Here is a 24,194-nt window from a genome sequence, read left to right as displayed (position 1 = left end):
CGTCTCTTTCCAATATTTTAATGAGTCGCTACATCTTACACTCATAATTATAAAAGAATAAGAATCCATAAAAATATTTTCTTTTCATAATACGCACTTAAAATACTCCAGGGCAAGTCAACGTGGTTCATTTGGGTGGTTTTTTTTTTTTGTTTTTTTTTTTTTTTACCTTTTTGCCCCTGGCAGAACCCTTGGCTTGAGGGGGGTATGTGCTCCCCTGAGGTGCGATTGCTCAATCCCCCCCTCCCCAGAACTGCAGTTCCTGTTGACCAGGTAAATAAAAACCAGAAGAGAGCTTTTGCTGAGTAGACGGGCAAGGGGAACAGTCACTGACCCGCAGAGAACTGAAGCACAGCCAATTTCAGTGCACATCTGAAAGCTCAGGGTGTCGGGGAAGGAGAAGGTGGGATCAGGAGGCAGCACAGAGAACGGAGGGAGGGAGGATTTGCATAAATATCATCCATCTTGTGTAGCAAAAACCCAAATGCTGCTGTGATCTCTGGAGAGATGATCTCTGGTTGTAGCCAGCTGCTTCAGCTGCCATGCTACCTGTTGGCACAACTCTGCTTGTGAGCGACCATTAGAGAAAGGTATCAGAGGACGCTGTTACCGACCCCAGCCACTTCCTCCATCTGCTCTGCAAAATTAAACTGAAAAATAGAAAAGACTAGTGTTGCATGCTTCTGTAGAGCTCTCTTCACATCCCAGGGCTCCACATTGTTGCAGCAGGGCCAGGACACAGCAGCAGCAGCGATGAACTCCCCTGGGGCTTAACAGTAGGTAGTTCTCTCTCCCCTCCCGCTCCTGGCTTAAGGCAGCTTGCTGATTCAGCTCTTCCATTTTCAACACAGGCACTGAGTTCTTGCAGGTAAGAGTATGGGAACTGCAGAGGTGCAGTGGAAGGGGAAAAGGATGGGGGAGAGAGAGATGGACACAAACCTCAGCCTCGGGAGACAGACCACTGTCCATTGATTCCCAGGATAGAGGGAGTAGCAGCAAAAAAAGCATTAACAGCCAGGCCGGAGGAGAGGAACAGGACGAGCAGCCGAGCAGGGGCAGACCTCCAGCTTGGAAAGTGAAAGAAGGTGGCACTGTCCAAAAGGAAGGTGCCTTCCACACTCCCCCCTCACTCAAGGCGGGGGGACACCCAGCCCGGACGCGGGCACTCAGCCATTTGTGCTCTGGGTTAGATGGCTGTCGAGGGAGGTGGTAGTGGCAGGGCACAGGAGGGGGAAGGTGAGCTGTCAGTGTCCAGTTTGCAGAGGCTTGTGCTCTCAGAGGTATTCTTGTAGAAAGTGCAGCAGCGTGATTTCATAGTGCTCTCCTGACTCAGGGCACCGAATACTGTGTCTCTCGTTGGGGTAGATCTGTTGCAGAAGCAGAGACAGAGGGCAGTTACCCAGGAGCAGCTCATTCAGCACGGACAAGCCTCCCTCACATCAGCCCTCTTCCCTCAACCCAGTCTCCATCGGGACAAAGAGGTGCCAGGGAAGGTTTAGAACATCAGCTCCCCGCTCCCTGAACGTGCTGGCGTGCGCTGCTCGTCCGCCGGGCGAGTCAGCCACCTCTGCTGCCACCAGCCAAGTGAGACAGTTGAGGAAAGGAACACAGAAGAAGGAAAGTTCCAGGCCTGAGGGCAGGAGCCCTGTTTGCAAATGCTTTTAGATACAGGCCACATTTGCCAGCAATGAAACAGTCACAGTGCCACCTCCCGGCCACCTCCTGGAGTCAAACTAGGCATTTACTGTCACCTACATTGCAAAACAAGGTGTGGGAGAATCTGCCTCCTCCCACCCTCAGAACATACAGCAGAAAACTTTTCCTCTTTTCAGATTTAAGGGGCCTTCCCACTTCACTCTTGTTCCTCCTACCTGCAGCTGGTAAGGTTTTCCAGCCCGGATTAGTTGTGATACCAGGAAGTTGGTGTGAAAAAAGTGCACATTTTCATCCAAAAAGCCGTGGAGGATCAGCAAACGATTTGGCCTGGAGATGAGAGAGAGGATGAAGAAACTACATAAAAAGCTCTGTAGTGGGTCTGAGCAAAGAGCTACCAGTCAGCAAGCCAAAAACGAGCAATGGATGAGCAGTCAGAATGGCGTAAGGCTGTGGACATGGTCCTCAACCCCTCCCTGGCAGAGGGGGAATGGGGGACAACGCCCCAGCTTGCTGCAGAAGGCAGCGACCAGCCACGCGAGTTAAAATTAAATGGGATCAGAATCCACCCGTTCTTTTGGGACTCAGCAGAGCTGCAACCGGTGGCACCGAGCAGGACCCGGGAGCAGGTTTTTAGCAGATCACTCAACCCCACAGTACTCACTCATTGGGAAGCTTTTCTACGTGTAATGCCACAGAGCCAGCCTCATAACCTTGCTGGTTGTTTTCTGGGATATCCATGTACCGCTCAGTATACCCGGTGTCATATGCCATCCAAACTGTGACAGGAGCACCTGCTATAGCAATCTGTCAAACAAATAGGTGGCAGGAGATAGCCTCAATTATCACATGCTAAAGAATTCAAGTGTTCCCCATTTTCCTGAAGAGGCAGGAAAAAGAGGCTCTGGACTGTACTGTCACTCAGAGCGGGATTCTTCTACAGCAAACCCATGTAAAACCCAGACTCTTCCTCTTATGGTCACAATGGGACAAATTCCTGCATACCAGCACTAAGAGCTTCCCCTTTTCAAGAAGGGAATGATCCAGAAACTCAGCTGGGGACTTGAGAAGGGGACTAGGAACAGTGCATCAGTTATCTCATTGGATGCTAGGCTAAGGCCTCCACTGCCAGTCACTGGGAGCGACCCCAGCCCAGCCTCAACAGCATCAGACAGGTATGATCTGTAAGCAGAATGCAGGACTGTAGCCAGGAGCTACAAGCAGGACTGAGGGACATTTTCACCTGTCCATCAGAAACATCAAGCAGAAAAGCCAGCTCCAGATGCCAAGAGTTACAGAAGCTGAGTGCTAAGTGTCCCAAGATGACAGCTCCATGTCCAGACTTACCTTGAAGACATTGGGTTTACAAATAAGACCCATGAGGGAGAGAAAACCCCCATATGACCAGCCATGTATGGCCACCCGACTCAAGTCGATGAACCCGTATTTTTCTGCTACGTAATGTAAACCTTCCACCTGGTCCTCTATCTCCACCTGACCCTAAAAGGCAACAATGAAGCTCGAGTTAGTGGCCTTCTAAATCTAGAAACTTGAGACAGAAAAGACAAGAGCAACACCCACACAGGTAACACGCAGCCAGGCAACCTTAGAAAGAGCAAATGAGCAGAGATTCATCAACAAAAGTAAGTACATCACCATTTGATTTTTCAGGGCGCCTTCAAATTTGAGTCCTCGCTGGCATGAACCCCTTCCATCAATCACTACCACTGCATAGCCCAGGGACGCTAGCGTATTTAGCCGTAAGTACTTGATTCCTTTGAAGGAGTTATTCACTAGCTGCACCTGCGGGAGGAGGAAAGAAAAGTTTCAGAGCTGAGCAGCTGCCTTCCAGTACCTTCCTCTGTCTGCCCCACTGTGTAGGATCCTCAGCTGGACAGCAGCCACTAATCAAGCTATCAGAGCCATGCAAATTGGACTAAATGTTGGAAAAATCACCTGAGGTTTGAAGCAGAGGTCCAGTGCTCATTGCTAACTAAAGTGTAAGTCTTGATGCGTGACCGAGCTACACAGAGCTCTGCCCTGGGCAGCAGTCCCATGACTGACACTAGCAGTTAATCTGGATTATTACCTGAGGGCCTCCATACACAAAGAGCACTGTGGGATGCTTCTTCCCAGGCTGGACATCATGAGGTTTGTAGACCATTCCATAGAGCTCAACATCTGACTGAGTGCGGAAGTGAAAGATCTCAGGTGGGATATAATCCGGGGGACAACCTGCAGAAGGAAGTTCAGACACTAGCAGTGCAGTAACTGGCAGCAGGCTCTGCCTCCTACCCTGCCTGAACAAGCTCATTCTGTTCAAACTTGACCCTAGTCAGGGCTCTTTCAATAGCAAACCATACCAAGCCTTGGCAGTGCCTCTCAGAGAAGCCCCTCACTGTGAAACACAGGGTCTCTATCTGCCTGCAAAGGGCAACAGGGCAAATAAAGAGTGAAGTGACCACGCAAGAAAACATCATCAGCTGGGGGTATTCTCAGACAGGGCACTCTATGCCACAACAGCAAGAAGCGGAAGGTTAAGAACAGAGATGGGTCAAATGGAGAAAACATTTGCAGGAGGGGTTCAAACGCTCCTGTGAGCTGTATGTAAAACTTTATAAAGCCTACAGACTTAGAATGAAGTAACCACTGCATCCCAGATACTTGTCCCCTCCTTCCTCAGAGAAATAATGAATAAACAAGCACCTAAACCCACTGTCATGTAAACCTTGCACCCTGGAGCACTGCTTTCACTCAAAGAATTAAATAGTAACATCTTAAAAGTCCGTATGCCATTACCCGATATCTCCCCTCGCAAGATAAGACAATTAATTTTCCCTTAGAGTGAAGTTACTTAGGCCACTTCTCCATCACTTTTGGCTACTGCTAGTAGGAAGTGTATCAGAGACGTAACCTAGTACTGACACGTTCTATGGAACTTACTGGCTGCCTCCATCATACTAGCCCAGAACTTGGGCTGCTTGTGGAGCGAGTCATCATCGGAGCCACTGAGCTTGTAGACGTGCACACAAGGTGGGGTGCTCACGCTGCTGTAGTGGCTGATGAACATGTCAAAGTTCTACAGATGGGAGAAAGAGAAGAGTTAAGGGAACAAGGTCTTTCATTTCCCACATCTAATCTCTTCCAAGCAGTTCTCAGACAAGAGCTCCCACATCTCAAGCAACCAAGACAAAGCAGCCCTCAGGACTCATTACTAGTCATGATTCATTACCATTCCTAGCTAGGATCCCCGTCAGTCAGCAGACAAGGGCATCTTGTATCTAGGAAACAACAAACCTGGCTCATTGAACAGCTGTGGGAGAAGCCCGGAGTGGTGAGTCGCACAATTTCTCCAGGAGACTCATAGCTGACTACGTAGAGGTGATGCTCCAATGGGGTGTCCTTTGTGCCTTGGAAATACACCAGCTTCGTAGTCTCATTGACCCAGATCTATGTGGAGAAGAGAGGGCTCAGTGACAGAAGGATGACAACTACTGCTCCTTTGCCAGTTCAAACAGTCTGTCCCCAGGCAGAGTCAGCTTAAAACACAAATAGACCATGACAGACTGCTCACGGCCTTAGGGACCGTACACAATGCCTGTTGATATGATAGGCTGGAGAACACACACGCAGCACTTATGGAGAACTGCATATAGTCCAATGAAGTAATGAAAAGCAGTCGCTCAGCTCTTTTTAAGAGACTCAAAGCATTTGCTTACTAATGAGCATAAAAAGTTGGGCTCTGTTCCCCATAGGTGAAACTGGGAAGATTCTGTGCTTAAATACGGTGTGTTCCCGTAGTATGTCTGGATTATGAGGGTATACGTGTATTTTTTCCAGCAATCATGATAATGAATTCCCATCTGTGGAAGGATCAGTCTAATAGCTCTAACAGTACCAAATTTCAAGGCACATTAAAATATGTTTTTAATGTCCAGATAAAGCTGCTTTAAAAACCACCTGACCAGCCAGGAATAGAGACTGCATCTTTTAAATACTGCATTGATCCAGCAACAGTAACTGAACTGTTTTCCACCTTATAGTTTCCAAATGCTAAAGCTCAAATGCTATTTCTGGCTAACCCACAGTTTGAAGACTACCGTGGACAGCAAAGGGAAAAAAATATCCAACTCAATTGGCCAGAAAAACCGAGCAGAGCCCTGTGGAGCAACAAATGCATCAAAATAATTGCTGCTAACACAATTTTAGCCATAACACATGCAGGGAAGAGCTGTGGCCAAAATCAACAACATGTACAGTGAGAATCCACATGGGGAGGGACAGCAGGTTAATTGCAGATTGAGGAAAAGCAGCAGAAACCAAATGCAGAGAGCTGTAGGCCTTTTAAAAAGCGAGAAGTGAAAATCCAGATTAATAGGAAATGAACAGACAAGGTCTTTATTTTGACAGAAATCACCTGGGAGCATTAAAGATCAGACTCAGAGTTAATTCCTGAAGCAAAAATGGAACTAGGTTTCTACAAGATTAATAAAAATTCATTTCTGGCTATTCTGCAACCAATAACAGATACAGTTTCTCCATATTCTAAATTGCTTTATACTCCCTAGCTGCCTTCTTCCTAAAGGCTCTACTGAGGGATCAGCTGGAGACCAAGAGTTCACTCTAAGTGTGAGGACATTTCCAATTCACAAGTACTCATTGGGGTTAAAATGCTTCAGCAAAGGCAGCAATCCCAAGCTTCTCCACAAAATAGTTCTTTGTTGCTCTTGAACCTCAGACTTGTATCCTTTTTTATGGCCTGACTCACTCATGGGATTTACCTAAAGAGCAATCTGAAGTCTGATTAAAAAGGCAATCAGTTCAATGTGCACTGGGCTACAGCACTTCTGGGGAAAGCAGAGGCAGCAATAAAGAGAAACAAAATGAAGCTTAAGTAGTTCTAGCTGGTCCCAAGCATAACAGAGGGCGTAGGCCAGGACTGTGGGCAGATGATGCGGAGCTGTAACACTGCGAGAGAATAAAAATAACCACTACCTTCGATCCATGCCTTGCCAACACCTCCCATTCCCCACCAGTCAGGGCAATCTCCTCTTTGATAGGACATTTGAAATCATCTAGAAGAAATAACATGAGAATAAATCACTGCCTTTCCCAAAAGGCAACACAAGCAAATCAGCGAGGGAGCTCCCAAAGCTGAAACGCCGACAAAGTGCGGCTCTTACCCTCAGTATGCACATATGGCTGCACCCAGTCGTAGCTGCCTTGCTTCAGGACAGCTGTGACTCTGTACAGGTGACAGAAACCTGTTTTGCATTCGTTGGCTCGGATAAAGGTGAGTTCCTCCTCCTCTCCCTCCGGTTGGATGAAAGGATAGAAGATATCGTGAACCTGTCACACAAGGCAAAAGACCCACGAGTGATTTGTACTGAGACAGCAGAGACACGGGCAAGGGAGTTGGTGCTGAACTACTGGGCTTTCAAAGAAAAGGAGAGGGGGAAGAAAGATCTCAGATGAGCAGCTAGTGGGAAAAAGGCATTCCATACTTCCCTATTACCACAAAAACTCTGGGCCCATGCAGAAGACCATGTGCTCTGGGCTTTCCATGGCTGCCACCGACACCAGCACCAGTCTTGCCTCTGAGCTGGGTATCTCAGCTGTGTGAATTCCACTAGGTAGTCGCTATTCAAACACCTTAGGAATGCCACAGTGCGAACTCCAGGCTCATTTGTCACTTCAGTACCAAGATGCTTAATCTTAGAGGCTGAAGTTTATTCCCTGTCTCCTATGTCCATTACCTACCTAAAAAAGTACAACAAATTCCTGGGATTAGGGTTGCTCATGCTTCAAGAAGCCATTTAATCTTCTAATAAAACACCCCCAAAAGAATGACGGTGTTACACCCAAAAGTGTCAGTGTTTGAAGTGCCTGTCTTCACCAAGAATTAAATTAACAGTTCCAACTGCAAGGAGATGGCAGGATCATCATCTCTTCCAATACTGAGTACATGGAAAGTCATTCTCTTGGCTTTATCAAACCTCTTGAATTAACACCAAATCTGGCACTGCTGAGTAGCAAAGCAGTCTGCTAGAGCATGGACTGAACTGGACACACAGCCAACATGAAAATGGTTAACTGTGGGGGAGGAAGGGGCAGCCTGTGCTCTCCTCCCAGCCCTGAGCCTCTTACATTTATCCACACATCAGTGGTTTCTTCATAGATCACGAATGGCTGGACATTTTCTGGCACAGTTTTGGCAAATTCAGCGCGTTGCTCCTCGTTTTCTGGGACTGGAATAAAGAGTGCTGGAGGCAAAAGGATTAGCTGCAGCCGCTGCTGAGGTCTGTCTAGGAACATAGCCCAGGCACTGGGGAAAGAAGTTGGAGGTGAATGTCAGTACCACAAAATAGATGTCTCTCTATAACACTCAGAACATGCAACCTTTTTTCCCCCCGCTGGCAGAAAGGGTTTAGGCATCTGAATGCAAAGCCTTTCTCATCATTGCTGCTTTCTAATCTCCTGAAAGCTTTGCCAACAAACATGTATTGCCAGACAGCTCTGGTATTTCACAGGGGTATCGTTCAGACAAGATGTCTGACAGATTTGCCAGAGTGTCTATTCCAAGGGAGCCCTGTTAACAGAACCCTGTCTCCACAATGTAACTCTGCCTTGGACAGCCCCTCCATCAGGAAGCACTGTTTGTTTTCCAGCAAGCTCCTAACCAGCTGAAGTGATCACTCTTAACGTGATCCATTTGTAACTTCCTCATCGCACACTGCACTATCAGGGAAAGGCACAGACCTAAGACAACTGCCAAGTGAAGGAGTCGCTTCAGTCTCAGCCTTGTTCCTCTCCAAGGAGAGTCATTTGAAGTGGTGCTGCACTGCAGGCCTCTCAACATGACAGATGGCAAGCCACCGCTGCATAGTGCGGCTACCTCAAGGCCTGGAAGTGCATCAAGGGAAGTTTCATCATTAAGACAGACTTTCAAAAGAGCCAGTTCTCCCTAACATCTCAGTGACTGGATTTCATAAACTGATATATTCAGCACATTTAGATAAGCTCTGGTGCAGAACACAAGAATCACCTATGGGATTACTTTCTGTAAAGCTGTATGAATTTAGTTTCCAGAGCAGAAAATTAATGATGAGTTACAGAATGCAATCTTCAAAGATTAAGTCACCTTAGCTCAATCTGCACAGAAACTAGCTAACAGTCAAGCAAGCTTTTGAGGATAAAAAAATTAAGAGCTTCCAAATTTCAAACCAATCAGAGCAGTGTGAATTCTGTAACTCTTCAGGCAAGGCTGGCCAGCACAAGACTGTGGACCACATTTGGAGCAATAGCGAGCTATGGGAGCACACTGGTCACAGAGAATCTTGCCCCTTGTACACGCTGCACGAAGGACTTCGCACCACACAAACTGCCTGCCTTCCCATGATATATTCAGCATTGATCACAAACTGGACCAACGAACAATGGTAAAACTGCTTACAGTACATTCTCATTTTCAGCAGGAAGCATATTGTACTTGTGTTATCTTCAACTCAGAAGAATTCCCTTGGACTGCCCACTTAACATATCAGTGTCATTTAGCTTTGTGGTTGTGACTTAAACCCCACAGCTTGTCACTCTGGTCTACAATTGATTAATTCCTAGTTTCAGAATAACACTGAAGAAGACAAATACTCATGTGCCATTTCCAGCACTCATGGCTTTAAAACCAGGTCACGACTACAATATGAAGCATGTCGAGGGCCTGCCATGGTTCAGCCAGGAAAGCCCGTGGAAATGTTAGTTTGGAAGAAAAACGTATGTACTATTTGCCATCTCGGGTCCATCCAGCACGGGCAATGTACTCCACGGTTGGAAACAATGCAGCAAATGGTTGCACCAGCTCCTTGTCTTGAGCACACATGATCTGCAGCAAAAGAAAGGTCCAATATCAAATCAGACTGCTACCAGACCTCTCCGCCTCTGGAAGCTCAATGGATTGGGAGAATAAGGAAGTTTAACTGCTGGCAAGGCTCAGGCTGGGAGAAGCAAGCCTTTCTACAAAGGACAGGAAAAGAAGGGAAAAACAAGCTTCAAAGCAAAATGATTTTGGCATTGAGCCACAGAAAAGGATAGAGCCAGGGACTGAAGCCCAGGATTAGATTGGGCTTCAGCCCTCCCGCTCTGCTACTGACAATGTGGTATACCAGGCTAATCCTACTTCTCGCTTCCCTCCCCTCTCCCAGCTGCCTCTCCACCAGAGCAATACTTTTCAGCGTGTTAAAGTTTTTCTGTTTCTTGGATAAACACATTACAGATCCAGCTGTTACAAGAAGATGAAAACAAAGGCTAATACTATCTAGGATTTCTTGGTGACCTTGTCTTAATTCTAGGGAGCTTCAGAAGCTCCTGTGTAATATCCCATTCTGAATCGTTATCACTTACCTTACCCTTGTTGTCTGTTTTAAATTCCGCCAGTTTTAATGTAATCTTGGGGTTTTTGCTGCCTGCAGAGGAGGAGTGAAAGAATACCAAGATGACCAATTTGAACATGCCATCATTATACAGAATACAGCTTCTAGAGAACTGACCCTGGTCCCACTAAAATGACTGTGCATGACCATACAAATATCAAGTTGTATATGTGAGCAAACACCACTGTAATCACAAGAGTCATTCTAAGTATGGGAAAAGTTTGCTTTTGCCTTGCCTTGTTGGCTATGCATGTTCTCAGAAGGGAAAGGAAAGACAGAATTTAAAATGTATTCCACGATATGCCACCAGATACATTCCATTTTCTCAGCAATCCTTTCATTTAAGCTAAACTTTAAATCCCACTCCTTTCTTGCAGTAGATTTTCAGCTCAGAGACTCAATTAGGTCTCAACATTTACAACCAGCTTCTACATCCCACTAAGTACCCAGATTAATCATGCAAAGTTTATAGCACAAATTCCACTGCTGCTGCCAGCAGGAGTCAAGAGTTGCATTAGCAGCCCTGCGGTATTTCACTTACCTGTCCTGGGGTACCGATAGGAGTCTGTTTTTCTCTCCTCCAAGGCAGGTGAAGGAACATGAATTATCTCCACCTCTGACTCATCCACTTCTTCATACAAGATCCGCAGTGTTTTTAAATCCTCTGAACCTAAGACAGACAGTAATCACGTTTGCCACAGTGTTTTCCAGCTGTTTCTGACTTGCCTGGAGCACTGCGGCAGAACACTCTGGTACGGAGTGTACATCTCCTGTACAGCCACAGCCCCTAGTGACCACCTCCAAATACTCCTCAGAGCACATTTATAATCCCTCAGTGTTTTGTTCCTTCAGATGGCCTCCCCAGAAACAGACCAAACCCAGGCCAAAGGAAAACCTTGCTCAAAATATCATTCATAGCAGAGGCCAGCAGCAGTTACAGCATCAGAATTCAATAAGCAGAACACTGACTGACCTTCTGTGGAAGCTGTGGGACACCACCAATAGCCCGTGAACCGATCAAACTCCTCCTGAATGACAAAAGTGGCTACACCAGCAGACTTGGGGTCATCAAGAACATTGGATAAGCCTGGAGAAGAACAAAGAACACCGCATTTACATCTCCTTGGAAAAAGCTGAGCCAAAAGAAGAATATACTTGTAAGAAATAAGCCATGAAGACATAAGCCCTCCCAGCCCAAATTTGTCAGAAGGAGTTTCCTTTTGAATCTGTCAAGAGGCACCAGTTACCTTTATGGCAGTATGTCATCCGCTTCTCCTCTCCTGTCTCAATATTTGCTACCCACAGATCATTGTTATTAATGAATGAAAAGAAGGCAGGGTCAGCAGGGCAGATCTTGGGATCCATTCGTGGCCCAGTGCACTGAGTCTTGATCTCCAGAGGCTTCATTGGAGACACCTGCAGCAACCAACACACAAACAGCTCTGTACCAAATCAGCTTCCAGCTTCTTATTTAAAAAGCCTAAACCACAGACACAGTATAGCCCATGAAATGAGGGCAAGCATAGCCTTGAGAGGACAGAAGAGCAATGACCATAACCAAACAAGATGAAGTTCTTCCCATCATCTCCAGCCAAAACCATTAAGTCCATTTCAGATTATATTCATAAAATCCCTAACAGACTCACCATGAAACCATTCTTGCCCCCATCTCGACAATGAAAGAGGCTGTTGCTGGCCTGGAAGAGGAACAGGCCACTCTCACTGTGGAAATCATAAGATGTTATACCAAAGACACCAAGCCGCTTGCGTTCCCTCAAGAGTTCCTCTTCTCTAGAATACATTCCATGATGAGGGGTTGCCTAGTATTGAAGGAAAGGAAAATGTGAAAGAATCTGCAAGGAGAGAAACTCACAGAACGAGAATCCTCCAAAGACTGGCACCAGCTAGTCTGTGAATGCCCGTAATACAACACACCAGCCAAAACCAGCCAGCAACCTTACCACACGGGTCTGTAACTACTGTACGCTAGGCTAGGGGTGCGGTCCAGGAGGACTAAACCAACCACATGCCCCAGAGTTCCCCCTACATAAGAGGGATGAATTGCGAATCTATCATTTCCGCAGTTGGCACTTCAGCATGAACTGAGGACAGCTGCACTTGCTCTGCTTATGCAAATCAGATGTAACCAATTAACTTAATGACGTTATCTACAGCCTTCACAAACAGTTTCCATGTCAGACACTGCAAACAAAAGCTCTTCCGGGGATCTTGAATTACCCTGAAAGGGACTAGCATTCCAAACGGGGTCAAGACAGCTAAATTCTTTTCCACCAGGAACGTTTTTAGTAGGGAAAGACAGACAAACACCCTCCACCTTCTTCTTCAATGCTGTTAGTGACAAAGAACATTAAGATACTGAAATCAAGGAGGGGAAAATTCACCCCCCCTTTCTGGTTCATTTGCAACAGAGTGCAGGGCAAAAGCAGCAGTTTAAATTCAACCTTCCTGACTTCCTTAAAAGCAGGAAAGATGACAAACAGGCGTTTCACTGAGCACATCAGTGAGCACGGCTAGAGCCCTGACAAGATGCCCAGAAGAAAGGTGCACTGTCCTGATACCTTATAATCCGAGGCAGACTACGTGCTAGTTTAGAGTCCTCTTTGCTAGGTCAGCCCTTCTCTTGTCCCATCAACTGCTGTTTCACACTCACTGCCAGCTCTGTTGCACACACAAGTGACTATCTTGTATTATGAAGCAAAGCAATTCTCGATACAACATTCTTACAAATACCAATCTCTGTGTTTTATACGCTGCCACGTCTCTATCTCTACTGGTCAGCAGAGCAGTACCCACCAGACCAGCCCTACCACCATCCAGTTTTCCCAAGCACTGTCAACCCAGGCTCTTCACACTCAGGCTTACCTGGAAGTGATCCAGCATCTGTTTCCATGACAAGAGTAGCAAGGCCTCCTTCCGTACCTTTTTGGGAATCTCTGAGTAAAGAAGAGAATTCTCTCGGCTACCATACGGCATTCCTGTTAGGAGGACAAAAGCATCATCCTACTGCAGATTAGTTACCCAGGACAAACAGGACCAAGATCAAATTGGGAAATAAAAAAAAAAAAAAATAAATCCTGATAGCAGAGCAGTTGAGGCTGTCCAGAGGAGAGGCTTTTACCAGCTGTCATTCCCATGCAGCTCACAGTTCAATCACAGAGTAATACCTAAATTATTTAAACTTAGATATTCATTTATTTAGAAATTTCCCTAAGCAAGATTTAACACTAACCAACCTCTTCACAACTGGTTACATCCAACTTTCCTCTCTATGGACTGTTCAACCCATGCCCTAGATCCACTCTGAAAGAGACACTCCCTGAATGGGTGACTCAACATTACTCTCCACATTTCTCAGCCAGAAATTTGCTACAGGGACCTCATTCAGGCCAACGCAGCAGCCTGCAAGAGGCAAAGAAAAAGCTTGGAAGCTCTACAGCGCCCATTCAAATGTGAAACAGTACACTACAGAGTCAAAAGACTGTCATTTTACATAAGCCTTTGACTGGTTATCAAATAAGCCACTGGCCTTCATCCAATTTCCAAAACAGCCATGAAAAAGAAAATATATCCTGACACACGATTCTGGCAGTTTCAACAATATCAAAGAGCGCGAACTTCCCCTCTACGTATGCTGTAGAGACTCCCTAGATCAGAACTTCGCACAGGGAAACATGCCCTGAGATTGTCTACTCTGCACATGTTCTGGGCAGAACAGAAAGATTTCTGAGCCGCTTAACCCAGCAGTACAGTTACTTAAAATTAAAACTGAAATATTAATAAGTGCTCAGGAAGCAAAGCAATATGTGAGCATATAATCCTTAGAGATACAGAAACACCAAAGTGCTGAGCATGTGGTGTTTAATATAAGCAGCATCTGCCATGATACAACATAAAATTCTACGGGGACAGCCCATGAATGATTTAAGATGTCCAAACAGAAAAATCTGCAGATAGCAACAAATTACTATTTATACACACATTTGACACTCATGCAACTGTGAACTGAACTTCCTTTCTCCTTATATTAGTACTTCCTACAATAACCTCAGGCTGACTACAATCAATCAGCATTTACAAGAAAAATATTACCTTCCTCACCAAAAGACATTATACTTTGCTCCCAAGTGAAAAACAAGTATTCAACCCCTACAGTAAAATACTTCAGAAGCCTTCATCCTACTCCTCAGCATCCAGTCACTAACAGTATTCACATAAAAACTTTAAAATGTTATTTAATGCTGGGATAGTAATAGCATGCTGATGTTAAACACTTATGAACCGCTGAAATGGGTTCTGAATATTTAACAACAGCACACAGTATTCAAATCAAAAGATGTTCATTATGGCAAAAGATTTACCCTGTATCACGAATGCCTGAGTACCCCAGTATTCCCTGGCAGGTACTGATCTGAGATGATGGCTCAATCTGCTCTATGCCCTGTACATTTCTTTAGGGAAGAGAACACTGAAAAGACACTCGTGTATCTTCATTCCTGGTTCTGGCTCCTATAACAGTCACACCCGTGCAGAACACTGATCAGCCAGTAGCTGGTCTGGTTGCCATTTCATACAACAGAAGAACATTAAAAAATTTTTAAATTAGCCACTTAGATCCTTAGTTCTTTAGTCATCTAGATCAAAAAATATCAAAGTCAACGTGGCCTTGAAACACATTCAGCTTTAAATGAAGTCTCACAGTTCAGACGCAACAAGAAAGATATGCTAACTCTGGATACTGCCCTTTATAGTAGCACTTGTGTCATAAGAATGTATAAGGAACTATAACAAATCAAGTCACTGGCACACAGTAGCTGCTTAATGACAAAACATATCAGTCCCACAAAGCAAGCAACCTATGTCCTACAGTGCCCTACGCTCAACAACTCGAAAAAATAAAAAAAAAGAAGCAGGGTCACTTCAGGAAAGCAGTCGCTGTATGGAGTTGCACATCAGGCAATTTCTTTACTGGCCCAGTAATGATCAGTTCATGCCCCAGAGCATAACAAACTCTTTATAGTCTATAAAGCTTCCCATGTTACCAACCACAAAATTATCCAGTTACTAAAATCCAACCACTCTGTCACTAATTACATTGTGGCTCCAACTATAACGAGGGACCTGTACAACACAGCATTCTGCTGTCTTTCAATCCTACTGTAAGGAAGGGGATATTTCCCTGCGAATACCATTAATAGTTTATTCCCACCTACATGGTGCTTAATGAAGCAGAGAGACACCCATCACCCCACCATTAATACCTAGAACTTGCAACATACAGCAAGTAATTACTGCCAGCAAACTCCTTGGAAAGTCAGTCTGGTTGATCAATCAAGTAAATCCCATTTCTCATAAGCTACAGAGGCACATTAGTCCTGAGTTTGAGGAACATCCCTGCTCTTGCCCCATCACCTGGACTGACCTGGGTTGCCAAAGGACACTGCATTCACACCTCTGTCACCAGGTAGGTCTGGATAGCCAACCGTTCCCCTTGTCACTGAGCAGAAAGCGGTCAAAGTGCTTGTCTGGGACTGGAGAGGTCTCTCCTCAGTTCCAGGCTTTGCCATAGATTGAGCATGCAAACCTTGAGCAATGTTACTTAATCTCAGTTCCCCCATCTCAAATAGAGATGCCTCTCATCCTTTTCCTTGCCTGTTTAGATTGGAAGCTCTCCCATAACATATTCACACCCGGCATCTGGCATGCTGGCTTACCCAGGTAATAAAGACGATGAGAGTGCGGGCTGGACTCTTCTGTTTTCCGGACAAACTGGAAATCATGGGGAGCTTTGTTCACTATCATGCCCGAATACTTCCTGCTGCTGTGAATAATGTCACGCAGCCCATCCCAAGAATGCTTTTGCACCTGGAATTGGGAAGGCACATCCTCCATCTCGACCACTTCAGAGCTGTCTGATAGCGTGTCCACTGCAGTCATCCTCTCTTCCCCTTCAGAACTGGACAAAAAACTGAGGGAGGAGTTGAGGGAAGAGAATCAAGCTTTAAAATCAAGCAGGTTCATTTTGTTGCTTAGAGAAAGCTCTAAGCATGCAACAAGCTTAAGAGAACAGGCAGTCCTTAAACTACAGATACTACTATTCTCTGCACTCAAAGATTACATTTTAGACGTACATCGATGTATTGAAAGGAAAAGTCCATCTCCCATCCCATACTGAGTCCTGTAAATGAAGATATTAACCTCAGAAAACTCACTCTCCCAGGACTAGTTCTAGAAATAAGCTGTTAAAGGAAGTACAAGCAACAGATTCTGGTACAGAAAACAATCAGCTTGACTCAAAGGAAAACCACCTCAGGAATTTGGATGGATAAGTCATCAAAGCTATGAGCTGTCGTAAAGGCACATAAACTTCTGCCCTGGAAGACCACAAAAGTGAAGTGCCCTTCCTGTTCTAAAGGAAAGCCTGCTCATCACTTAGAGAGGTTTAAGCCCAAGCACAGCACCTCACTTACCTGAAGAGCTATTGCAGCCAGGAATGAAGTAGGAGAGACGGTAAAACAGGAAGAAAACTGTGCAACTGTCTTTGCTAACAGAAAGAAGAGAGCAGTAACAGACCCTGGTCATATCCTGCAAAATGTGGCACACATTCCTCATACCTTTCCAAGCTAGCAGTTATTGAATAAGAGTCTACAAAAAACGCCTCCACATGCAACTACAGCAAATGTTAATTTGAGGAGAGGTGGACTAACAGACTTGCCCAAGGTCAATGATGTAATCTATTGCAAAGCAGGAATGAGCCTAGGACTAGGGAAACCAGTTTCTGTCACCCCATTCAAGAAGCTGCATTTCCCTCCATGAGGACATTTTAGTTGTTTTGGGGGTACCTGGAAGAACATTACGAAGAATTTCAGAAGAACTTCAGTTTACTGAAAAAATTAGGCTGGAGAAGTTTGCTCTGTGGAGACAGAATCACTACCTTTGACATAGCACCAAGACAGCAAACTAAGAATTACACCAAAACAAAAGGCCTTCTCAGGAGCCCCAAGATTTGCATTTTCAAATTAGATATTTCTTGAATGCTGCCTGTGGTTCGGGACAGTGACCTGCATTCTGACAGGAGAACAGCTTCTGAGATGTAGCTGTCATACTTAAGGATTAAGCAAGAATTACACATAAATCAAATCTTGAAGACTTTGGTCTCAGTAAGATGCACAATCAATTATTTTTGCAGTGAAGAGATTCAGCAGAAAGGAGAAGTATGGTTATTTGTATCACCATAAGAAAACACTTGCTGCTGTCCATTTTCTACCATGAATATTCTTCAGGAGAACCCCAAGTGTTGAATCTTGAAGATTCCCCACCAGCTTGCACCTTCTAACAAACTCTCTGAAAGGAAGTTCTCACCTAATTTAACATCTTATGAAATTATAGAAGGAGATGAGAAAATCTAAACCAAAGTACATCTGGACTTCCTTAAACTACAGGCACACAGTACAAGGGCTGCAAATATAACCATATCCTCAAACTGCTAAGTCCCTAAATTGTACAAAATGTGCGAATAATAACACAAGAACAAGCTCCCAAAATAAATCTGTAGGTACTTCTGGTACCTACTGCCCAGCAGTAAATCCACAGCTTGAAAATGAATACAGAAGAGTATTTTCCAATCAAAGCCAGGCAGGAAGCCCAAGTAAAACCACAAAAGAGAGCGTGACGGGATGTTCTAAGACTGTGAGTGTATCTGTGGCCTGTACTGTCTATATTCAGGATCTCCATTACAGCAACTAAAATCACATCTGAAGCCAAAAGTGTTGCCTATCAGAAACACATGAAAGGGAGGCCACAAAACCCCATAAACTGGGTACAATTCTCTCAACCCAATCCCACTGCAGGTCAAGTCAGTCAATTAAAATAATTTGGCTTTGTCTGAAGATGCCTGACCCTTAGAGTTACTCTCACCCAGCTGGTGAAACCGTCTTACTCAGCCAGCTTGATTCCTTACAAGGGAAAGCTGCACCTCTAAGGGGTCAAAACAATTCACAAATTAATAATGGTAACTGTCCCAAACTGAACCTGAGGCTGGAACCCCTTTCAAACTGCATTGCCATGATTTTATGATTCACAGGGAAGCAAAAGGCACAGCTTTTAGCTTGGTACTGTTCTCATCCTGGTGATTTTGACACTAGAAAAAGAGTGGAGTAGTGGGCAAAGTAGCCATCACACAGTTACATGAAAGTGTTGGGAAATACCACTAACACAGCTGGGGTGTGGTGGAACTTAGGTACTGACGTGATAAAGAGTAAAAAGGAAATCCACTTGTTTCATCCATTGCTGCAACCATCTCTCAGACAAAACATAGCAAGTATTTGGCAACACTATATGCATCAGTAAACAAGTATACAGAGTACTTTAACTGAAATTGCAGAGTGAATTTTGGGATTAAATTATTTAAAGGTGAGTTGGATCAAGACACCAATTTTACCCATCTTAAGCTTAGACAGTCTTGAAACTTCAACATCAATATAATGCATCTGAGATTTACATCTTACTGAAAAAACACTGTCTGTTACAGTCCTCACACGCTGAGGCATTTATTTAGATGATTCAGTGTTGCAGAAGCACTGCTAACCTCACTCCCCAAGCCATCTAGCTGTCCCTTGGAGGTCTTTATCATGTTCTTTGTGCCCTTCCTGGCCAGGTTAGATGGATCAGGCACGCATCCACCAAGCCCTCCTTCAGGAGAAACACATTAGTCTGAAGACAACAAGCAAGCACAGGTGGGACACCAGCACAGGAAGGAAAATGTAAAGCTTGGAACTGGAAGTCAGTGAAACAAATTATCTTCCTGACCCACAGATCCTGACACACAGCTCCCCAGGAAGAGTTATATACCTGGGATTTTTCAGAAATCTCATTTGCTTCCAGAGGTGATTATTGCTCTGTCCCACACAACCTAAAGGTCAATAAAGACCCTGGGAGTAACCAGGACACATACCTTCTCCAACTTCCTGCAGTCTCGTTTTCCAGACGAACCCTCTTTATCTTCTGCATTAACTACTCAGCAAGCTGGGCAGGACAGGAAACTAGGAAGGAAGAGACAAAAGAGCAAATTTCATATAACTGCAGTTTCTCCTGTCATACAAACTGGGCTGTATAAAAGCATCCTCCATAGGTCACATTTCCAACAGAGCAGGGAGGCACAAACAAAATCCTTGGTTTGCACTTTACAGTCCAAATCTGTTCTGCCAGCACATGTCGGGTATTAACAGCCTAGATAAATCTGAGAGACTTCTTCACCTGAACAATGAGACTCAGTGAACTCTGTGGCCTGTCTCTTTCTTTCCTAAAAAATTCTTCTTAAAATCTGAGAACCCTCAGTACTGACCCTTCCTTTCACTCCCCTCCCCCAAATCCTGAAATTCTTGTAAGTATCAGGTACCAAGAACTGAGGAAACAGATGTTTGGTCCATACGCTTACAGACAAGAGTCAAACAAAGGACACCATAAACAGTCAGACTGAGGGTCAGCAGCCCCACTACCAACAGTGTCACAGTCCCACCTGGGACATAAAATCCACATTTGTCCTCTAAGCCAGACTGCTACTTCCCTCTGCCTCAGCCTGATGCCACAGAGGAACCCTGGCTCACCACACAAGCCCATTTTCCATGAGCATAAGGTGCTACCTTCACTACTGTCCTCTCTACCCAAGTACAATAAAGTATAAAGATCTTTGTCTTCTCTTCAAGAGAGCTCTGAATCACAGACACACCCGAGACCTGCCAGTATCTTTTGCCAAGGCCTCTATTCTGTCCAAACAGCCATTTAGCCACCAAAACCACTCACAGAGGAACAGGAGAGACAAAGCATCACAAAGAAGTGCCAGCAGCGAAGCTCCTAAACTACAGAGGAGAAAAGAGAGGAATGAAGTAGCAGGATCCAGTAATTTTAGGGCAATTCTTGATGCAAGCACAAAGGGCAACAGGAGCGATGCTCAGGAATGCTGAGTAACCTGGTCTGATCTCACAGCTGACCCTGCTTTGAGCAGGGGATTGGACTAGAGACTTCCCGAGGTCCCTTCCAATCTCGGTTATTCTGTGATTTTAATGATTCAGAGGAACATCTCACCCTCATCCCACCTGCCACAGCTCACACATTTCACAGAAAAAAGGAACAATAAGATCCTTCGATGCTGAACCCAGAGAAAAAATGAAACCGAACAAAACAGACACGAGAGATCAGAAATCCGGCATGAATCACGATACTCATTTGTCAGTGAGACCCCAAGGGGCCTGCTGGTGCATTCAGGAAGAGCCAAAGCAACACAGTCACCTAGAGGAATCCTTACAAACATGTCCCTGTCATGGCTGGGAGCTTTAAGATCTCCTCCTCCAAAAATAAAAGCAACCGAGTGTGGAACAAACCCCTGGGGATTTCTCTAGAGAGGGACGAGCTTTGGCAAAGGCTGCCAGCAGCCCGTGTCCGTCTCTGCACTGTGAGTGGGGCTGAAAGCCCTGACAGGGAGCTCCTGCCCTTGCTGCAGAGGGAAGGCCGGGCTAGCAGGAGAGGGGGGAGCCCAGGGGACGGAGCACCCTGTCCCCTCCACCTCCTTGGACCCGGAGACCACTCTTTGCCTGTGGAAAAAGAGGAACGAGCAGCTTCTTACCTGCTTGGGTAGAGCACAGGCTGGTGGGGGAGCAACCCCCCCCCTCCCAGGGCAAGGCGTCCTGCCCCAGCGCCACATTCCTGGGGGGCATGTGTGTGTGTGTGTGTGTGTGTGTGGGGAGCGTAATGCAAACAACCCCCTCAGGGCCCGGCAGCCTTCCCACGCCTGGGGTGGGGGGGGGGGCAAACCGAGGGAGAACAATCACCCTCCCAGAGCAAGAGGTGGCCGCCCCCCACACCCTGGAGGCGGGGGATACAAGTCGCGGGGGGCCAAATATACAACCCTCGCCCCCTAAGGGCCCCCCCCCCTCCCCGCGCCCTCAGCCCAGGGGAAGGGGGGAACGCGGCCCACAGAGGGGGCAAACACTCCTTCCCCGGGGTCAGCACCCCCCCCCCCCCCCCAGCCCCTCATCCCACCGGTCCCAGGGAGCGGAGCACCCCACCCCACCCCACTCACCCCGGGGCGCGGCGACCTCCCCCTGACGGGTTTGGGGGGGCGGCTCCTCTATGGGAGGGCGGGGGGGGGAAGGGGGGGGCGGCGGCGTCTCCGTCACTCTCGCTCCATGTCCCGGACACTGGGCAGCCCCGGAAACGGGGGAGGGAGGGACGGGAGGGAGGGGGGGGGGGGGGGAGGGAGCGGGGGCGGCGGCCTGGCACAGCGGGACCTTTCACCCGGCGGCGGAAATGGCGGGAGCGCGCAGGGAGAGGAGGGGGGTGCGGGGGGAAGTACCAACTCTTAGAGGCGGCGGGGAGAGCGGGGACTGGGAGGAACTACTGCGTGGGAGGGAGGAATGCCTGCGGGAGGACGGAACTATTCTCCCCAGGCAGGGGGGAGAGAGAGAGAGAGAGAGAATTGAGGCTGGCTGGCTGGTAAAGAAAGCACAAAGAGAATTTTCTTACCCCATCCAGCCTCCAAGACATGCCCCCAGTTCAGCATTGTTTCCGCCGGGGAGCAATTGGGGTGCTGCTCTTGGCCCTCGCTACCCCCAACCAGTTATGGAAAGTGGTTGGGTCCAATTGTTTGTGGTTGCTGAGGGAGGTCGGGAAAACTTTAATCGTAAGGCGTTGGTGGTATAGTGGTTAGCATAGCTGCCTTCCAAGCAGTTGACCCGGGTTCGATTCCCGGCCAACGCAACGCTTACTTTTTTTTTTTTTTTTTTTTTCTCTCCGGCTCCCCACCGATTCCAAAGCTAATCAGAACGCGCCTGCACGCGAAGTGCCCCACTCGGTTGCGTTTTACCCCTATGAACCCCGGCGGTCGCCAACCGGGTGCGGCGGGAAGCGGGCGCTGCCCGGTGGTGGGGCGCACGGTGCCGTTATTTCCCTCCCAGCTCGCGGCGGGACCCCGAACCCTCGGAGGACGGCGGGAAAAGGAATATTAATCAGAAAGACAAAAGGGAAGGGAAAAAAAAAATAAAAACAGGTGTTTCCGCCCGGGATCGAACCGGGGACCTTTCGCGTGTGAGGCGAACGTGATAACCGCTACACTACGGAAACCCGCGCTGCAAGGGTTGGCGGGCGGCACCTGATGTTCAAGCCACTCCGCCGCTGAGGGGACGCGCCGAGGGACAAGCGCGTCCCCTCACCTCACGGCAACTCCGTGCAAAACCCACCCCAAACACCGCGCCACGCCGTGCGGTGTTCCAGGTGATTAGCGCTAATGAGTAATTAGTGCTTCCAGAGGCCCGCTCGCCCTCTGAAGGCGGTTGGGGTGTGTGTCCCCGCGACGTGCTCGGCCGCGTTTTGGAAGCGCTTCCCTCAGAAAGGGGACAGCCCCCCACGAAGCTTGCTGCTGAGGCGGAGCAGGAGGGGCTCACCCCACACCGGCCTGGCCTTGCACCCCGCTCCAGGCCCCGGACTGGCCGCACCCTCCAGGCCCGCGCACGTCCCTTGGGCCCACCGGCCGAGCCCGGGGCCAGGCGGAGGTTGAGCAGAGCAGGATGTGCCAGAGCTTGGGCCGTTTTTGAAGAAATATCTTTTCTTCCTGAAGCAGCTGCCACCAGATGTCGGTAGAATAGTGGCAACAGGGAGTGGAACTCCCTGCAGAGCTGCTCAGGAGGGAGAGGATCCAGCCCAGGGGACAGGAGCTGGGAGAGGACTGGCTGTTTTCTGACCAAAGGGTAGATCCTTGGTGGTCACCTTTCGCTGGGGCAAAGTTTTCCCTCCCTGCAAATGAAGCCTCTCTAATGCACAACGGGCTAGATTCTGTTCTCATCACTAGTCCCTCTCCAAAGCAGTGGGAGCTGTGCAAGCGGATGGGACAGAGCAAGGTGACGTAATGCCAACATTACACTGTTGTGAGTTTCCCATCACTGAGGTTTTGGGTAAAATCCCTGTTGACCATCCCAGATGGTCTAGTTCAAGATATACTAGTTCCTCTTCTTGTATCTTAATGCAATGTTAGCAACTCATACACCCATGGCAATCATTCTTTTTTTTAGTAAAACCTTGGCCCTTTGAATCAGGTGGTAATATGAGACTTATTATTCCTGGTTTGTTTTGTTGTTGAAGTGTGTTTTCTGCTCTGCTGGCTGCAGCGATAAGCTTAGAAGGGAGAAATGAATCATAAATTCAGATGAAAGCAAGAAGAACCTCTCTTTTCTTAAAACCTTTAATAAAACTTACTTTTAATTTTACAATTTTGTAGCTAATCTCTTGATTGGGTGCCAATAGGTATGGAGGGGAAGTTGTCACATGTCCTTTAACTCCAGGACTTGCCAGTACTTTATTCTGATCTGACTGGCAATAAAGATTATAACATTACATTAAAGTCTATGACAAACTGGAAGACTTGTTTGCTTCATGTTGCTGTTAAACATCCCGGTGTTGCCCTCTCTTTGCCTGTAGCTGGCAAAGCCTACAGGAGAGGACTCTGGTAGCAACCTTTGCACTGTGCACCAGAGGGGCAAACCTAATGAATAGCTGGGGACAAAGTCTTCTCTCTAGGGCAGGAGGAAGTGGATCTGTAAGTGACTCGAGATCATCAATGGAAAGATTCAAATGCTTTGGGTTTTCTTCTCTTCCACAGATCTCTTTCAGTCTGGTGATCGGTGGAGAAAGGAGAGCTGCAGATTGGAGAGCCCCAGGGAAGAGGCTCTTGGAAGGTACCTGTGGGAGGCAGAGGGAGAAATAAGACAAAAGCCATTGTGCTGCCAGTGTTAACTCCCAAACCTGCACAGTTAAAATATTACTGTGGTCCCTTGTTAAGGCAGCACTGGGCTCTGGTAGTCTTGAGACATACCATGTAGATAGGTTGTGGGCTCTAGATCCTCCTCTCATGGGCAACTCTGCCTTTGAGGGTCCAGACAATGTTCCCTCTTCATGCTGGTTGCCTCTTGCTGGAAAGACTCCCAGGGATGTTCTCGCTTTTCTCACAAAGATCCATTGTCAGTGACTGCTCAAACTTTGCCCCACAGGACAAAGAGCCTGGCAGCATTTCAGCCTCCCCTCCAGCCTCTGACCTATCCCACTTCCTCT

The 24,194-nt window shown here is 46.9% G+C and overlaps 1 protein-coding gene and 2 non-coding genes across 4 annotated transcripts; 1 reads left to right on the top strand and 2 right to left on the bottom strand.

Annotated features, from left to right (window-relative positions):
• Positions 1 to 2: 2 nt before the first annotated feature.
• DPP9 (dipeptidyl peptidase 9) lies at positions 3 to 21,356 on the bottom strand. 2 transcript variants are annotated; one of them, XM_042795098.1, is made up of 22 exons: positions 21,175 to 21,356; positions 19,051 to 19,138; positions 15,963 to 16,065; positions 15,812 to 15,866; positions 12,963 to 13,075; positions 11,726 to 11,899; positions 11,327 to 11,495; positions 11,053 to 11,166; positions 10,621 to 10,749; positions 10,051 to 10,112; positions 9,432 to 9,532; positions 7,801 to 7,978; positions 6,837 to 7,002; positions 6,649 to 6,728; positions 4,951 to 5,103; positions 4,597 to 4,732; positions 3,743 to 3,888; positions 3,310 to 3,456; positions 3,001 to 3,153; positions 2,318 to 2,460; positions 1,872 to 1,983; positions 3 to 1,367 (listed from the first exon to the last, which is right to left on the bottom strand). In XM_042795098.1, exons 2-22 carry the CDS (start codon positions 19,104 to 19,106, stop codon positions 1,275 to 1,277), a joined length of 2,583 nt encoding a protein of 860 aa, XP_042651032.1. In that variant the 5' UTR covers positions 19,107 to 19,138; positions 21,175 to 21,356; the 3' UTR covers positions 3 to 1,274. The 2 variants fall into 2 exon arrangements, with proteins under 2 accessions (XP_042651032.1, XP_042651031.1); XM_042795097.1 differs by having other exon boundaries at positions 15,812 to 16,065.
• Positions 21,357 to 21,779: 423 nt separating this feature from the next.
• TRNAG-UCC lies at positions 21,780 to 21,851 on the top strand. The gene has a single exon. It is a non-coding gene; the product is annotated as a tRNA-Gly (tRNA).
• A 290-nt stretch (positions 21,852 to 22,141) lies between these two features.
• On the bottom strand, positions 22,142 to 22,214 carry TRNAV-CAC. The gene has a single exon. It is a non-coding gene; the product is annotated as a tRNA-Val (tRNA).
• Positions 22,215 to 24,194: the final 1,980 nt, after the last annotated feature.

The sequence above is a fragment of the Tyto alba genome, unplaced genomic scaffold (assembly GCF_018691265.1).
Source record: "Tyto alba isolate M040663 unplaced genomic scaffold, T.alba_DEE_v4.0 Super-Scaffold_20000042, whole genome shotgun sequence".
NCBI classification, from domain to species: Eukaryota; Metazoa; Chordata; class Aves; order Strigiformes; family Tytonidae; genus Tyto; species Tyto alba.
This window is presented reverse-complemented; position numbering and strand designations above follow the sequence as displayed.